We start from the raw sequence: 19,597 nt of genomic DNA on the forward strand, positions 1-19,597 counted from the left end.
TATTTTTTTGCGTTTTCAGACTTACGTTTAAAAGCGTGCGTTTATTCGCAGTGCATGCTAAACCTTGAGCCTGGAAAAGTAACAATAAGTTGAGCTGTACAGCACTGGCCTGACTTTACTAACCTACGCGCAATGAAATGCACTGAAAGGAGACAGACATAATATTAAGTATATCACCTTGTCTGTCTTGAAATGCAAAACAATAACTTGGAGCCATTTTATTTCATACTGATCGTCAGTTTGGTGGGAATCACGTGTGAGATTTAAATACTGTTATAAAGCGAAAAAAAAAATATGAACCGACTTTAAAAAGGAGGAGGTTCTCAATTCGATCGGTATTTGTTTTATGTATATACACCGATTACGCTGATATGAATGATCCGATTTATATGATTCATCATTCATTTGATGTGGAATGTTTACCATTTGGTACCATAAATATTTGAGATAGTTTGGCCTAGTACTTTTCACTTTATGAGTATTTGTGTTTTCGTGGATGATATAATTTTGGTTTGTGTAGGGCTTTTTTAGAAGTTTTCATTTAGGTTGATTATATAAAGTATAAACCCGTGTCCCGGTGAATGGGTCTTAGTTCAACAAACGTTCTTCACGATATTTCAGTGTCTCACAAAAAGTGAAACAGAGTTACTAACTGCATGTTTTTGGAGTCGATTACTTTATTCCGTTCCCGTTTCTTAGAATCTATATTGCGTAAAGAGCGTGGCACCTTTCATAGGACTACCCATAGTAACTCAAAAAAAAAACTATTTATTATAAGACAGTAAAAAGCAACGAAATTTTATAGATTAGTAGTTTTATCTAGAAAAAACCTACTGTTGTTTTCAGAACAACCTGATGCAGACACTAAAAGTAAAAATAAAAAAAATCGACTTCAAAATCTAAAAAGTATAAGATGACTTAAGAAATATTTAATCTAATACACATCTTTTGCAAACCTGTTACCTTTAATATTAATAAAATCTACCTACGATACATATAATTGAAAATACGATGTTGATAGGTTTGAAGTCGGTGCAAAGCCAAATAGCAGGTACCTACACTCGCAATGCGTGACTTTGAGCGGGATAGCTTCGTCTAGAACAAAACAACCCAAGCGGGCAGGCGCCGACCTAAGCCCTATCAATAGGTAGTATTTTATTATTATTAAAGTTATTGGGTTTGCATACGACATATGTATTAAATTAAATCTTTATTATGTTATTTTATACTTTTCAGTGTTTGAAGTCAGGCTTTTTTAAACGAAGTTTTTTTTTGTTTATATTGTTCGTTTCAGAAATCGCATTTTATTGGTTTCATTCTTTTGTACAGTCACAATTATTATGCTATGGATACGATGAACATCGTAGTTTAAAGTACTGCTTGAAATCAAAAAGATTACATTACACAATATACCCAATACTACCTAACCCTTAAAACATGAAGCTTCATGAACATGAAGCGGATGCATGGAATGTGCGAGCCGAAGTCTCCAAATAGGAGTGAAATAAAAAAAAAAACTGCAGTCTGCAAAAGCCAAAAACCATAACAAACTAAATAGTAAATAATTATCAAACTATATTAACTGTATAATAACAATAAATTCAATATTTGTTAATTGTTATAAATTTTTTGATGTGTGGATTTTCAAGTAAGTCTTATGACTTTAAGACGCTAAGAAGAAAACCATATCTTCGAAAAAATGGATTTGGCAAATTTTTGTCGCTTGTGCGGTAAAGAAGAAGACCTTTTGAAAGATCTCAACGATGAAAATAATATTGGTATACTAAAAATGGTGAAAGACCTCATACAAATAACAGTAAGTATCAACACCACGGTAGCTATCAGTCTCTTGTAAATATTTTAAACTGAGATTGTTTTTGTTTATCAGTATTGTGTAAGAATCGGATCAGATATGTTTTATTACTCCTGGAAATTAATCTCCCACATCCGAGATATATCATTCCTCGGGCTGTTATAATTTATGTTTACTTGCTTATCACTCATATAAATAACTATATAATGGATAAACACTGTACATTTACAACACAAAATATTACTTTAAATATGTGAGTTGCTAAAATACTTGTGCTAGAAGTCCTTTCTTATATATATTTATACAATTTAGGTTGCAGACTAATAGCTCATTACTTTATTATGGTTAAATATATATCATTTGATATGTTTAGAAAAATTACCTACTTTGAAATTATTATTCTCTTACATCATTAATCTCTTTCAGGTGACTGAAAATGATGAACTTCCTACAAAAGTATGCATACATTGTGAAGAAAAGTTAGTCTCCTTCCAGCTGTTTATTTTAGAATGTAACAAAGTTCAAGAAACATTTCAGAGTATGTGTTTGACAAATATTGGAGTAATAAAAGAAGAAAGTCCTTCTGCGAGGAAACCTCCTCATAATATTAAGGCAGAGGTTTGATCTAACTTTCCATACATAGTAAAACAATACCAAGGCAAGCGAATACATTATAATAATATATTTTATTTATATATATAATACTAGCTGATACCCCGCGACATCATTCACGTACATAGTTTTACATCTTGGGTTACATTATTAGACTTTTAGTAGGGATCCCTATTTTTTTTGAAAATGTAATGTACCCTTTATCAACCGGGGATAATGTAGCTTCCCAACAGTGAAAGAATTATTCAAATAGGTTCGGTAGTTGCACAGCCTATTCAATACAAACAAACAAACAAACAAATCTTTCCTCTTTATAATATTAGTATTGATGAGCTTACCCATTAACATCAATATGTGTTATACTTCTATACATTAATACTGCTATGGCACACACTTTTTACCGGCCATCTTATACCAGCCAGATAGACTTTATATGAAAATTGATTCCTAGGTATTATTGTGTGAAATAATAAAATGAATGGCTTGTGATATTAAAATGAAATTTTATGTTTTAGGTAAAAGATGAATCTGTTGCTGCAAATGAAATAGGTAAGATATGAATTTTATGTATGTATAGGGTTTTTCTGCATAAAATCGGTAAAGTAAAGTTATAACTACTGCTCTTGGAAAGTTATAATTAAAGCTGAGTGGGGTGAAACACTGTTATGTTAGCAATGCAAAATAAATGTCATGGTCTTGCAATGAATCTGTTAAGCTTGATTGAAGAAGAAACATATGACAAAACAAAATTCTGCATATGTATCAGTGTTTCACTGATATTCATATTCATTATTTGCACTTCAATAGAGAGATTCAAGAAATAGATATAGACATATATAAAAAAATCACATAAGGTTTTCTGGATTTCTTGCATAATTTATATAGATAAGATTGCATCAAAGGCTTTTGATCTTATCTATATAAATCCATTGGGTTCTAAATTTATTATGCCAGCTAGATTATGGGTACCAGAATGGAGCTTTTTTCTGCCGTGAAGCAGTAATGTGTAAATATTATTGGATTTCGGTCTGAAGAGTGCCATAGCTAGTGAATTAACTGGGCAAATGTGACTTTAAATCTTATGTCTGAAGGTGACAAGCACAGTTATAGTGCCATTCAGAATATTTGGGTTTTTGAAGAATCCAGAGTGGCAGGGCATATCAACCATCTGCTGAATGTCCTGCTTGTCTTGCCCTTATTTTCAAAAAAAAAAACAAGTATTAAAGTGTAGTATCAATGCAACAGTGACATCAAATTACATAAAAACTAAGCATTTTCAAAAATGTTATACTTTTATTATGCAATATATAAAAATGTTACTTTTGCACTGCAGAAACATTTCAGACGGATGATTTAATAGTTGAAGCGAGTTTCTATGATGCTGATGATGATGGTGGATTTAATACGGACTGTGAAAGTGATATTATCTCACTATCAACATTGAAACAAAGTGAAACAAAGTCAAATCAAAGGGAAAATAAAAATAATGGAAAGATTAATATGTATAAATGCAAGAATAATACTTCTCTAAATATTAATGATTATGTTAAGTGAGTATAAATAACATTTCTTGTTGTTTCAGTAGAATCTGCAATCAGCAAAATTTTACGTAAGAAAGGTAATAAGAGGCAGTGAAGGAAATAATTTTCACAGGTTGAGATAGCAATTGTAGAGTAATTTGGTTACTCCACTCTCTATAATTATAATATTGGTCAAATTAGTTGTTAACTGCACAAGAACTGCAACACCAAGTACTATTTCTACAATGATTATTATTGAAATGAAAACTTCTTTAGCATTGTTATGATTTTAAAGTTGATGAAACGAAAAAGCGAGACAGTAAAAAGAGACAGACACATAAATTCATAAGATTTAAAATGGCACAAAATGAGGTAGGAAGCATTATACAGTGTATTGGTCCCAGGCAATCACAGTTGAAAAAGAGATTGTCTTATGTATGACACTAATATACCTTAATATATTCTGACGTCATTCGCACGGCGTATTTACTACTTCTTCTCCGCATTTACTACTTCTTCTTCGCGTGCCTCTCCGACTAGCGAAGGTTGGCAGTCAGCTTTGTAGTTTAAATTTTTTGTCCTTCGCGAGGCGAAATAGTTCTGCCGCACTCGCGATGCCAGTCCACTCTCGGATGTTGCGCAGCCAAGATTTTTTTCTGCGACCCACGACTCTTCTTCCGGCAACTTTTCCCATCATTATGAGTTGTAGGAGTTCGTACCTCTCTTGCCTAAGCACGTGCCCCAAATATAGCCCATCATTAGGTTTAATTCATGATTTTTTGTCAACTGGAGTAACTCTTCGATATCACTATATAAATCTTTAATATCTTGATCTGACCCATCGGTGGTGGGAGCGTACGCTTGGATAATGTTGATATTTCTTTGGTTTGGGCTCAATTTGAAGCAGCATGGTTCTGTTTGATTTGGGAACTAAGCTTACGGTCGTATTAAGATGTTTTGTGTTTAAGATTACTCCTACTCCATGCTTGTTGGAGGAGTCTTCATCACCAGAGCAATAAATAGTGAAATCTTCATCTATTCTCTGCTTACCATTGCTTGTCCATCGCACTTGACTTAGTCCCAAGATATAAATTTTGCAGGCGTTTCATTTCTTTGCATACGTTGTAGATTTTTTCTGGACTCTTCAAACGTCTCAAATTCCACGTTCCTAATCTAATTTTTGATGTTTTCCGCCGGGAGATTCTTAGCACCCCTGTCCCATCTAAGAGACGCCAGGAACTCGGGGCCATCACTTTCTTTGACCTTTCCATATTACTAAGCCGACGACTAGGGAATATATAGTGTAGTGGTCTCCCGTTGCCTTCTACACCAGACATTTTGGAGATCATTTAAATCTCAAGGCCGCTGCCTACCTCCTCCGACCAGAAGTTCGGTCGGGTGTTACCGCCATTAGTCGGTTGCCAGAGCCTCGTCAGTTCTCCAGCAGGGGGCACCACGATACTGGGCATTGTCGTCAGAATTTTGTACAAACCGCTGACGCGTGCAGGTGAGGTTGATATTTGGGTCGGTTTAGATGTTAGTCACCGTTCTCCCCTTACCCCCCTACGTATTTACTACAGGAGAACATAAATGAAATTATGTGTCATCCATGCAACATGTACCAGGATTCATATGCAATTTAGAGGCTTAATGTAATTTTTGCATTGGATACAACGATTCCGTTGATTGATTGCGAGTTTTTGGAAGCCAAATTTAATTTAAAAATGTGCATCAGTCACTGGTACTATTCCAAACATATATTGACGATATTAAGACCAAAGTATTTATTTTATACTTTAGTTACCATAAGCCTCTTTATCATTAATCGAAAATATAATCTCTGAGTCTGTTTAAATCTATGTAATATATACGAATAAAATTTAAAATAATTTTCAAAACTAAAACCGACAGTAATATCATCCCGAAATTTTATATTCGTCTCATTATCTTGGAGCCAAAATATTTGAAGGTTTCACTTATACCATATGTGAATTGCACATATGTTTTTTTTAATTTTATGTCTGATATATTTTGAAAAACCATTTCAGGATGTCCTGTGAAGAATGCTCCAAAACATTTAAGAACTGGCAAACATTTTGCTATCATGCTAAAAATAAACATACCCAGAAAGCGGTGGCATATTGTTTTTGTGGGTATGCTGTGACATCTAAGACCTTGCTCTTTGAACATTTAGCAGAACACCAAATAAAATTAGACTTGAAAAATGAAACAAGACTGGAAAAGACAAAATCTAAAATAAGGACTAGCGATTTAATAAAGTATGATATATTATTTATCCTTCTTTATATGGAGTTCATTAATAATCTGGAAAAAGTTTTTATAGTTAACATAAAACTATTACTTAAAGCCATGTTGTGCTTAGATATTTGCTTTTGTATTTAGTTTATTGAATCAGGAATGTAATTTGTTTTAGATAATGATGTTAAAGGTTAGGGTTGTCACAATTCAACATTACCAATATTTTAATGAGAAAGCTCACACTCAGAGGGCTGTGGAGAGGGTATGCTCGGAGTTTCTCTGAGAGATCGAATCAGAAATGAGGAGATCCGTAGGAGAACCAAAGTCACCAACCCCGATCATTGCGAAACTGAAGTGGCAGTGGACAGGGCGTCTCACGGTAGCTCGGTGGACAGATGGCCGTCGTGCCCCGTAAAGTCCTCGAATGGTGACCACGTTACGGAAGAGACAGTGTTGGTAGACCCTCCGTAAGATGGTTCGACGATCTGGTAAAGATCGCAGCGCAGGACTGATCGTCGTGGAGATATTTGAGGGAGATTTTTGTCCAACAGTGGACGTCTTCCGGCTGATGTGATGTTGGTATTTGTTGCTGCATGTGGATGAGTGGCTGGTCCATGCACCTTCCTGGTGAAGTGTCTCTACTTTTCGTGTCTAGATGATCCTGTAATCTTAATACTTCATAGAATTTTTGTGTGTTTATCTGTATGTATTTCTAATTCTGCATGAATATTATATAATAAGGATTCTGGATAACATATAGGCTACATATTGTCACGCTAATGCAGGCATCGTATTATTTGCTGCTGCATAGCGTCTGTGTTCACACAGACGCTATGCAGTTCACGACGTCGCGGGAAGCAACTAGTTTTTATATAAAGCTTGAGTTATACTAATAGCTATAGTTATATACTATTATAGCTTATGATTATGCAAACTAGAAAAAGCTATATATATAACACAGGTTGACCCTTTTCAAGTGGGTGTGGATGGGCAAATTCGAAACTATAAGGAATAGCGTAAGTTTCGTAGATTTAATGTCTTATATCTCGAAGTGCTTAAATTTTTGTGTCTTTTCAAGAATCCTGAGCGACACTGCATTGTAATGGGAAGGGTGTATGACTTGCAATCAGGTGTAGATGTAGTTAATAAGACGTATTTAATTTAAGCACAACAACATAATACTTAAATAAATGAAATTGATTACTATTATTTAATAAAATAATACTTTGTAATTTTTCAGATTCGTTTGCGATTTTTGTAATAGGAAACATAGTAGCTGGTACTCTTTGGAGCGACATTGTCAGTACAAACACAACAGCAAACCCTCAGTGTACTGTGCATGTGGAGTACACATCAACTCAAAAACTACTATGTACAGCCATGTGGACAGTCACAGGAAACCTGACTGTATACGGTAATGTATTTGCAATTTAAGAACTTTATTTCTCCGAAGTATATTACAAGATTAACTTATAGAGAAAATATATTCTAATTACTATGTTATTAATAATTGCAATGGATTGCGATGGATATGTAAATCGTGATATAAAAGAGTGGCAATGAGTTTCTTGCTACTTCTTCTCATTAGCTCAAACCTTTACGAAGTAGCGGTAGATTCAATAAGAAAATATTTTTTTGACATTTATAAGTGTCATTTCCGTGATCTACATGAATAAATTTATTTTGATTTGAATAATACAGAGAGCCCAAAATGGCATCCTTAGAAATCTATCGAATGTTTCCTAGAAAACAATGAACATCATGAAGAACTTAAATTTAAAACAATAAAGGAAGAAATTAAACAATATTCTTCAAATTACAAAGATCGCCTAGCAATTCACAAAAATCCATTGGCAGTGGAGTTACTAACTTTAAAGCATCCAAATAGACTCAAGCGACATAGCATAGTTGAATCGGACTTAAATTAAATGGAAGAAAGGTCGCTGGACCCCTCTTCCGTCAAAATCCTAGACGTCCAACAAATCTGCTCATAGCTTGGGGACTGATTGCAGATTTAATAGAAAAAAAAACTGCGAATGTTACTAATTATTATGTGAGCCGTGAGAATATAACAATATCTATAAATCTATTTTTTTTGGTTTAAATATAAATATTAACAAAGTAAGTAAAGTGGAAAAAAAACCAGTAAACACACACTAGATGAAACCCTTAAAAAGAAATAACTACACTTATTATAATCTAAAGAACAGTCAACTAAAGACACTAATACAATAAAACAAAAACTTTAGTGAATTACGCGACCGAGCGGCGCATGTGCAGACCGTCACTCGCAATTTGTAAATATTATAAAGCCGTGACTACACTATAGCAACAATTATTCGTTAATTTATTTTAAACCGTAATATAAGTACTTATTTTTTAATGTGTTATTTTTTTTAAAAAAGTATTTAAGCTTAACTAATATTAACAGCTGGCAGTCGTTTTTGGAAATAGTAAATCTCCTCTTTTATAATATGCACACTAAGTGTAGCATCTCAGTATCAGTTTAGTAACAATGAAATCATCACTCATTTTGAATTTAAGCTTTTCGTATTCTCTGTAGAAAATATAAAAATTGTGTGTAAAACTATTTCGCTACTTCGGTTAGTGTCGGAGATATGAAATTGTAAACGCACATCGTACCGGTCACTAGGACGATACGCAAATATTGTTTAAAATGTTAATTTTAAATAAAATAAAGTCATGTGTTTTGCCAAAATGTAAAAGTGCCACTTAATATATTATAAAAAATAAAATGTTTATGTTCTTCTATTTTAAGCTGATTTATATTTTATAATATGCACAGTGTGTGTAGAATCTGAGTATCAACATCATAACATTTCTTATCAAGATTAATTTCATAATTTTGTTATTTAATTTTAAGCTGATCTATATTTTATAATATGCACACTGTGTGTAGAATCTGAGTATCAACATAATAACATTTCTTATCAAGACTAATTTCATAATTTTGTTCATTCATTTTAAGCTGATTTATATTTTATAATATTCATACTGTGTGTAGAATCTGAGTATCAACATAATAACATTTCTTATCAAGACTAATTTCATAATTTTGTTCATTCATTTTAAGCTGATTTTATATTTTATAATAACTGTGTGTATAGAATCTGAGTATCAACATAATAACATTTCTTATCAAGACTAATTTCATAATTTTGTTCATTCATTTTAAGCTGATTTATATTTTATAATAACTGTGTGTATAGAATCTGAGTATCAACATAATAACATTTCTTATCAAGACTAATTTCATAATTTTGTTCATTCATTTTAAGCTGATTTATATTTTATAATAACTGTGTGTAGAATCTGAATATCATATATTTGTTCATTCATTTTAAGCTGATTTATATTTTATAATAACTGTGTGTAGAATCTGAATATCAACATAATAACATTTCTATACATTAATTTATTTTCCATTAAATAACTGTGGTTGACTTCATAAGCTGATAACAGATGTGTTCAAGGTTTTAATGGAACGAGGAATTATAATCTAAAGCCGTTCTTATTTCCTATAAAATTTCGCATATGTGATTTATTTTAAGCCTTCTACCATTTATTTTGATTCCTTAGCTCTAAAAGCAGAACTGAGATTATTTGAAATTATATGTATTTATCTTCTTGCTAATATTAAAGATATGCTCATAATATATAATAAAATATGAAATGAATTTTATTTAAACAATAGTATATTTTTACGTTTTTATTGATTTAATGAAAATAATGTTCTTTTTTAAGCTGTGACAAATGTCCAAAGATCGCAAAAACAGTAGAAGAAATGGAGAAGCATAAAATGAGACATATACCAAAGAGAGATAGAGTATTTAAATGTCCGATGTGTGAAAAGCAGTTCAGGTCAAAGGATTTGTTAAAGTCACATGAAAAGTCTCACATTCCAATAGAGCAAAGAAAAATTTATAATTGTGAAGTTTGCAATCTTAAGTAAGTATTATTCATTATCTTGCTACATACTCATCAGATATTATCAGACAAAAGTACTCGCTTTTATTAAATATTGTCATAAGATTTTCTTGTACATACATTTTCAATTGTTAATTTTTAGTTTTTAATTTATAAGTCTTGTGTTGCCCAGTGATAATATCTATTGTGAAATGCTGTGCCTCTAATTAATAGATAGATATACTAGGTTCTATAGAATCTTAATAATGTTTAAACAAATATCTACTGTTGGTGTTACAATTATAAACTTAGTAGTTTTATCAGTGGGAGGCTCCTTTGCACAGAAAGCCAGCTAGATTATGGGTACCACAATGGCGCCTATTTCTGCTGTGAAGCAGTAATGTGTAAACATTACTGTGTTTCGGTCTGAAGGGCGCCGAAGCTAGTGAAATTACTGGGCAAATGAGACTTAACATCTTATGTCTCAAGGTGACGAGCGCAATTGTAGTGCCGCTCAGAATTTTTGGGTTTTGCAAGAATCCTGAGCGGCACTGCATTGTACTGGGTGGGGCGTATCAATTACAATCAGCTGTGCGTCCTGCTCGTCTCGTCCCTAATTTTCATAAAAAAAGACGGAATTTAAATTGATGTTTTACAGATGTGTTAGTGAGTTAGTGAACGTATGTTTTTTTTTTAAAATAACGGGCGAGATAAATTCGTTCAAAAAAAAACAAAGTTAGTGAAGTGTGTAGTATTTTGCTTGGTCAATCCTTATGACAAATATTGATAAATGGCGTCATATTCACGTATACAATATTTCATTTTGTAACACATATTTCTTTGTATTAATATAATTTTTAGAAAATAGAGTGTTTACTGCGTATATCAAATGTAATATTTCATATTTTAGTGCATATGTTCTACGAAAATAAACATCACGAAAGTAGTATTGAAGAATCAGTATTTAACTTTGACATAATACTTTAGTTGGATTGTTCCGTTATGTTACAGACACACACACACACAGTGTAATACAGAACACGACACCATTATATTTTTTAATTAATATCCGTTAAAACACGGAACAATAACGATAAGGTATAGGTATAGGTATAGGGCTCCTGTTTCCGCAATTAAACCACTAGCATGGGTCCATTTTGCGTGCAGTAATGGCCGGTTACTCCAACCAGCCCAGCTCCTTCCAGAAGTTAACAATAACGATAAAAACGCTAAAATTAAAACGCGGTTCGATTTGCCAGGAGAATAATGACACAAAATTGCTTCAAAAGGGTTTCATGGTCTTCATCTATTCCGTCTCTTTCTCACACCTTAGGGTTTTATGTAAGGATAGTAATCTCACTTTCATACAGGGTTCATCTATAACGCCAGTATACCAAGTTTATGGTTTGGGTAGATATAAAAACAATAGACATTTTGATTTTAGCAACTATTTATAGCGAAATAATGTAGCTTAAGTGTTTATAATGAACATCCAAGATTAGCTATATATGTAATTTATACATGTTACGTAATACAAGTTTATGGTTCGATAAATAAATAAATATAACCCTGCGCAGGGAGCGGTCTGTGAATGAGATCCGTACCAATATTGGCTGCTGCTTTAACTTCCTGTCTGCTCACGTCGCCATATGGCAACGGAATGAGGCCACCGTTTAGTACGCTGTTATAAAGTTAGCACACAAGACATTAATGAAGGATGCCCTGAGTGTTATGGGTTTTGTAATGACTGATTAAATAATATTTTATAAATAATTTATTATCAATAACATTTATAATTAATGCACGTTGAATGGGGACAGATAGCCATCATAAATCACTTTTTTTTCATGTGTGTCCATTATCGAGTGTCTGCTGACGTCACGCAGACGTTAATATGATTTTATGATTTGAGATTTTGTTTGAAAAATTCGCGGAATTTACCCTCAAGGTAACTCAAACAAATTGGATAATAATTATTGATTTTACTCTCAAGGTAACTCAAATAAAATTGGATTGTTATGAATATCCGCCTAATTCAATAAATTTTCTATCTCCAGGTTCACAACTCAGTCGTCTCTGATGTCCCACAAGCGTATCGTGCACGAGAAGATCAAGAGCTTCGTGTGCGACAAGTGCGGCTACTCGTGCGGCACGAACGGAGAGCTGCGACAGCACCGCGCGATACACAGCGACGATAAGCCATTCACCTGTCGCAAGTGTTCCAAGGCGTAAGTATTAACAACAATATAAGTGTTTTCTTTGATCAATACGAGTGTTACACATTTTATTAAAAACTAAAGGAATATTTCCTAGGTAATATTTGATCGCATTTGTAATTAATAAGATGATAATGGGATGCCTGGGAAATGTTTGAAATATATGTTTTTTGGTTGCTTCGTGTTGAAATAAATATTGGTAAGGTACCAATCAACTACAATACAACTGTACATATACATATACATACAATAAATCAATGTAATTCTTGTAGGTATTAGTATGTAATTAATGTACTTGTAGCCAATTGTTACTTTCTATAGATATTAATAATTGTATGTAGGTATAGAATTTAATGTTAAGATTATATTTATTTTGTAAAAAACTAAAATAAGGCGTAAACTAAGATAATTCATTGAGGTCAAACCTCTGTGGTTTTTACAATGTATCTTATTTGTTCACATTTTGTAAAAATGTATTTTGATAAAAATAAAAAAAAAACTTTTTAACGAAAACCAGTCCCCCTGAAAACGTGCTCTGAAAAGGTCACTAATATACCTAGTCTTGTAGAAGTAGTATTAATATACTTATAATATACAGTGTGTTAGTTTAATACATAAATATAAAACAATTTAAAATATAAAAAGCTTATTCGAAATGGTCTCCATTACAATACATTCCTTCAAACGTTGAGGCCAGTTATCAATAGGACCATCGTACGGATAGTTTTAGAGACTCGCAAATTATAGTGGCGTTTAGAGCAAGCCGTACTCTCTAAAACAGACCATAAATCATAATCCACTGGAATAATAAAAGAGCGGCTTCCGGCTCATTTGATTCAGTCTCGTGCCAGATTTTGGCGAGACAACACGTCCTGAGGATGCCTCGTGTAGAGGCGAAACACGTGTCGAATAATAAAAGAGCGGCTTCCGGCTCATTTGATTCAGTCTCGTGCCAGATTTTGGCGAGACAACACGTCCTGAGGATGCCTCGTGTAGAGGCGAAACACGTGTCGAATTGTTTTAAAAACAAATATTGGCAGAATTAACACTAAAGAAAACTTAAATCATTTGTATAATTATGGATTTCCGCAAAGTAACGCCTAATTCAATAAATTTTCATAATCCAGCGGATTAAGATCGGGACAAGATGACGGCCAGTATTCAGCTCGGATGAAGTCCGAAACGTTCGTTTCCAACCATGACTGTGTAGACCGAGCATTATGACCCGGCGCCGAGTTTTACTGGAACGACTATTCTTGATTATTGAACATGGTGGTGTTCAGGGGCTTCACTACCTTCTCAAGAATGGTATCTTGATACATCTTTGCCTTCTAGATGACCGCGGAATTGGCAATTGCTCGAGATTTCGATTCTATTATTGCCACTGACCTCTACTATATACCCCTACTATAGACCTGGACTGGCGGCTGTTTGATATTTCACCATTTTTTCGCTGTTGACCATGTAGCGAGAGTCTGCGGTATTAAAACTAGTGATGACAACATCAGCAAACATCGATAGATGGTGGGAAACTATTTACAACAAAAAATGTGTACTTTATTACGTTGATTCTTGAAGTTTTAATAACACGGAAAACGAACGAAATTAATTCAAAATGCAAAAATACTTCAGAGTATTGTACGTTCCATCGCAGCCATTTTTTAGTATACGTCAAAATTAGTTCTCTGGACGCTCGCGAGTGGCGCTTAAAATAGACACAAAAAATTTGCTGTCAAAAACATATGGAACAGCCTGTCCAGTTGTTTTTATTATTTATACAGGTTAGTGATTTAGGTTAGTGCTTATTAATGTAATTTAACATACTTGTTGCAGTTTCAAGACGTATTCTAATCTAAAGACGCATTTGGACACACACGAGGACACGTCCTACATCTGTTACGTGTGTAACCGCGTGTTGAACAGCAGGCGGACTCTACGTAAACATCTCACAGTACATGATAATAGTTGTATGTATGTGTGCAACTACTGTAACAAGTCATTCAAAAGAAAACAGACTCTCAAGGTGAGTTCTATATGTAAATAATGAAAATGGTCTTTGTTTGAGGCTCAATCAAGCCTAAACCACTGATCGTATCGACATGAAACTACCACCGTTCTATCCAAAATTTATCTTAGATGGTTTATGTCTGCTTATTTCCTTTTAAAGTGAAAATTTTATTACATCGTCTCAAACTTTTCGTCTGTGTGTTGCGTGTCGCGTGACGGTCGGGCGGCGCCTATAGTTCGCAGCAGCTGACCGTGTAGTGTATAGACTCATTTGTGCCAGTGCTCCACGCTATTTTGTTTGTTTTTGTCAGTGTTTAATGTAAATGTTGTTATTTATTATTTCCCATTATCATTCCAATTTTACAAGTATAAAATTAACATTGATAAAGCGATTTTAATACCCTTAATGGAATATTATTCCAAAAATTTTTAGTAAAATGTTTATAATGTGAAAAAGAGTTTCACTCTTACCGTGGTGTCATAAAACCACAAAATCCTTTTTAAAATTCGGTTAGTTATTATATAAAACAAGCTGTACCCGCTACGACGTGGACTGTAAAGCTATCTTGGCATATTTATATAAGATAAAAAGAAACATGGTTTGGTTTACCATTGTTAAATTGGGTGTTTTGTAGAGTACATTCACTGCACCTGCGTGCATGAAGCCGCAACCATTGGTAATAAAACTTCAATGCCGTTAGAAAGATTAGAGAGTACACGAATGTTGCGACCGCTCGTTATTGTACTTCAGTTATTTTCACAGCATCATGACGTACGGTATATTACTATGGGGTCATGCTGCTGACATTGATATAGTGTTTGCTCTGCAAAAGAGAGCTGTTCGTGCTATATATCAGTTTGGTTAAAGACAGGCTATACATGCTATTTATTTATTTATTTATTTATAATAGACACACCAAAAACCTATTCTAAACAAAACAAAAATAAGAAAAATATAAAACGAACATTATGAACAGAATAGCTTTCTTACAGGTATGTACAGCTCTGTTGTATTATTAAAGATAATGTTTGTACAAAAAACGTAAAGTATTTTAAAGATTAATAAATGTTAAAAATACAAATTATTTCTTATGTTGAATATGAGTAAAACAAACAGACCATATATATAATTAAAAACTATTATAAATAACACTGTTGCAAAGTCTTTTAAATTGTAGCACCGACATCCCAAACATATCCATGGAGTCAAAATTATTATTAAGGAGCTCATTAAATGATCTTATCGAGCGCTGCAGTGGAGAGTGAAGACCAATATTAGTTCTCGGAATAGCAAGATGAAAGAATTCAGGATTAATAAGCCTTGCACCGGGGCGGGGTATATTGAAAACAATTTGTCGTAATATTTCTGGGGCACTAACAATACCATTACATAATTTAAATAAATATAGCAAATCTTGAATACGACGACGATTTTCGAGAGATTTTAATTTAAAAATATTTAGCCTGTGGCTTTATGGTAAACATGAACCGCTATGTTTGGTGTCTTTGTATACCAGAAATCGAGTAAAAGACCGTTGTATGTTTTCCAACCTATCAACATGAATTTTGTAAAAGGGGTCCCAAATCACACAAGCATATTCCAAATGCGACCGAACAAATGCATTGTATAAACACATGACAGAATTAATCTCTTTAAAATCTTTTGAAGTACGCCTAATAAACCCAACCATTTTCGTCGCCTTTCCAACAACTTCATCTATATGTGGTTTGAATGAAAGTCTAGTGTCAATTAAAATTCCTAGATCTCTGGCAGTATTTACTTCATTGATGGCAAGGTCATTAACAAAATATGTTGTGGATATTACATTTTTCTTCCGCGTGATTTTAATATGAACACATTTATGAGCGTTGAGGATCATTTTGTTACTTCTGACCCAGTCACTAACAGCGTAAAGATCTTCTTGTAACAACGCTCCATCATTATGCGACTTAATTAATCTGTACAACTTTAAATCATCAGCATACAGTAGCGCCTTGCTATGCTTCACAACCGATATTACGTCATTAATAAAAACGACAAACAGCAAAGGCCCTAAGAGAGAACCTTGGGGAACGCCAGAAAATGTGGTGTAACACGTGGAGGTATAACCATTCGTGATGACTCTTTGAGACCTACCACTTAGGTATTTATTAATTCGGCATTCAAAAAATATTTAAAAAAATAAGGGGTACGCGGTTTATTTTTGCCTATTGTATGTTGCCATAAATTTCATATATGCCTAATATATTTGAAGAAATTTAATTGAATATTGACGGCAGGTACACGTACTGATGCACACCGGCGACAAGCCACTGTCATGCAAGTGGTGTGACGAGAGGTTTGCATACGCGTCCACCTTGCGATCGCACCGCCTGCGGGCGCATCCGGACAAGTGCGCCGCACAATACAACAACGCGACCTATTCGACGGAAAATATACAACAAGTAAATATTTTCTTTCATTAACGCGGGTGTTACACATTGAAATAATCGTTATATATGCAACTGTTGTGTAATAAGGGGTATTAAAACACGAATGTGGGTGATAATAGTATCCCATGAGTGTTTTAATACCTAATTATCAAGTTGCATACAAGACTTTATCTACACCCATAATCCAAACGAGTGGTGTAATTAAATTCAGTACAACATTACAACACTCGTATGGATGATGTAATGGTTACTGGGACTGGCTTTTTTAATGTTAGCAGTAAATTGTTTGAGAATCTTTAATAGAGGATTTAAAGCATGGGTGAAGATAAAACACTTAAAGTATTAATACGCGTGTAATTGTAATTGTGTTTTTACATAAGATTTTTGCTTGTGCGTACTATCTTGAATCATTTCATCTGCAGTCACGTCGGGTTAACAAATAATGAAAATGTAACTTTTACGCAAAAATCTAATGTAAAACTTATTATATTGTTTTTATATTATTAACTATCTAATCGTCTATACTCCTTAAATGCTTATAATGGTATTTTTTAAATTATAATATGTATATTAAGCATCCCTATTTTGCAGCCGTATATCTCGAAAAGTAGTACGTAAATTAATTTGAAAGTTTCCGAGTCGGAGTGGTTCTTATGTGGATAGTTTCTATCCTGCCCTTTTTTGCCACGTCACAAGATGGCTCGCAGTTATCAACTTAATTTTATTTAGAAATTTCTGTTTTGTTACCACGAGTAGGGTTGATATACTTGCTTCTCGCTTGCAGGGTGACGCCTCTTCTCTAAAGAAGGCTCTTTTCGACGATGACTCTCCCTCGGCGCAGACCTTGGCTTATGATCCTCGCGATATATGTGATCTTAGTTAACGCCCTGGCCATTACAATGCAATGCTGCTCAGGATACTTGAAAATCAAAAATTCTAAGCGGCACTACAATTGCGCTCGTCGCCTTAACTCATTTTTTCAGACCGAAACAATAATGTTTACACATTACTGCTTCACGGCAGAAATAGGCACTGTTGTGGTACCCTATATCTAGACGGCATCCTGTGCAGAGGAGCCTCCTACTGGTAAATATTCTTAAATGCCAAAAAAGTAGCTCAAGTTATTTAAAACATGTATACCCAACCGACAACGTGGAAAACTTTACAACCTGCTTTTTTGGCACAAACAAGCGGAAAGGATTGTTGGAACAGTACCATTTTGATTTGTCGCCGTTATTTTACTTATATTCACTCTGACCATTAGCGTCGCATGTCATAGATTAAAAAAAAAGTCAAAAATTATTCTAAAGGAATAAATTTTCTTTGAAATATATTTACGGCGCCTATTTCTTCCGTGAAGCAGTTATGTGTAAACATTACTGTGTTTCAGTCTGAAGAGCGCCGTAGCTAATGAAATTACTGGGAAAATGAGACATGACAGAATTTTTGGGTTTTTCAAGTATCCTGAGCGGCTCTGCATTGTAATAGGCAGGGCGTATCAATTACCATCAGCAGAACGTCCTGCTCATCTCGCCCCTTATTTTCATAAAAAACACGCTGATATTGCTTTTATATTATTGGTCAATGATACGTTTGTTTTAATTGGATTGGTTGCGTGAATTCAACTATTTAACGCTATGGATGAGAAATAACATTTTATGTGTCCAAATGTTTTGAGTTTTGTTATTGTTAATTCCGCCAATATTTGTCTTTTAAACACAGACTCAGACTTTCGATACTTTGAGTCTCGTGCCAGATTTTGGCGAGTCAACATGTCTTGAGGATGCGTGTAGAGGCGAAACACGTGTCCCATTGTTTAAAAGATTAAGAAAAACATATTGGCGTTATGAACACTAAAGAAAACTCAAAATATTTGGATAATTATGGATTACCGCAAAGTAACGCCTACTTCAATAAATTTTCAAAATTTTACTTGTTTCAGGAGTACCTTAAGAACGAGGCAAGTCATGTCAACGCACTTAAGGGTGATTTGGAAATGCAGGCCTAGATATATTGAAAGCTTTATTTATATAAGTGGTAGAATTTTAAAAATGTATAATTGCATCATGTATTTATATCCAATGGTTTAATTACTCTTAGGTGACAAAATATCGACCCACACATTGAAAAGCACTGAATTATTTATATTTTAATAAAGTTTTGCGTTATTATCATGTTTAATCTATTTTATTCTAGCAAAGATGGGTTAACTTACATAGCGTATTTTATCATATTGATTATGTATAATAAATAACTGTATTAAATATGTATATAAATAATACTTATATCTTTTATTTCCATGGATTAGCTAAGTGTGTTTGACTGTTCACTTCTTCAGGTTATTAAGGCTATACAGGTTTGTAAGACAGATTTATGAATGTACTAACGAAGCTATGGGGAAAAATCGTTAACCGACATTTACGACTAGCTGAGAACCGCTGGAAAATAACGCGTTATATCACAGATATCGAAATAAGAGGTTTACTAAAAGTGACATAATGTCGCACGTAGTTGATATATAGACAGATATAATATAAAGTGGCGATCGTGTTACACTTTGAGATTCCAATTTTACAATATCTGAGGCGTTGCAAGTGAACGTAGCAATGTTAAGTAGGTATATGTAGGCGACAGTCGTCCCGAAAGAATAACCCCTTTATTTATAATAGTCTGCCAACTTAAAGCATTGCCAATTCGCACTCTGTCTTCTTCTATTGACATAGGTTATAGGTTATCACGGGCTATTAGCCGCAACTCGACGACTACAGCGCGCCTATTTTGCTATATATTTCTATTGACATAAGTCAGAA

The 19,597-nt window shown here is 33.8% G+C and overlaps 1 protein-coding gene across 1 annotated transcript; it reads left to right on the forward strand.

Annotated features, from left to right (window-relative positions):
- Positions 1-1,500: 1,500 nt before the first annotated feature.
- Positions 1,501-19,068, forward strand: LOC126966390 (gastrula zinc finger protein XlCGF26.1-like). Its single transcript, XM_050810390.1, has 11 exons — positions 1,501-1,816; positions 2,240-2,431; positions 2,941-2,974; positions 3,759-3,975; positions 5,994-6,224; positions 7,445-7,618; positions 9,970-10,173; positions 12,189-12,359; positions 14,181-14,370; positions 16,635-16,799; positions 18,730-19,068. The coding sequence occupies exons 1-11, from the start codon at positions 1,700-1,702 to the stop codon at positions 18,793-18,795; spliced, it is 1,761 nt and encodes a 586-aa protein (XP_050666347.1). The 5' UTR covers positions 1,501-1,699; the 3' UTR covers positions 18,796-19,068.
- The last annotated feature ends 529 nt before the right edge of the window (positions 19,069-19,597 follow it).

Source organism: Leptidea sinapis, chromosome 10 (assembly GCF_905404315.1).
Source record: "Leptidea sinapis chromosome 10, ilLepSina1.1, whole genome shotgun sequence".
NCBI classification, from domain to species: Eukaryota; Metazoa; Arthropoda; class Insecta; order Lepidoptera; family Pieridae; genus Leptidea; species Leptidea sinapis.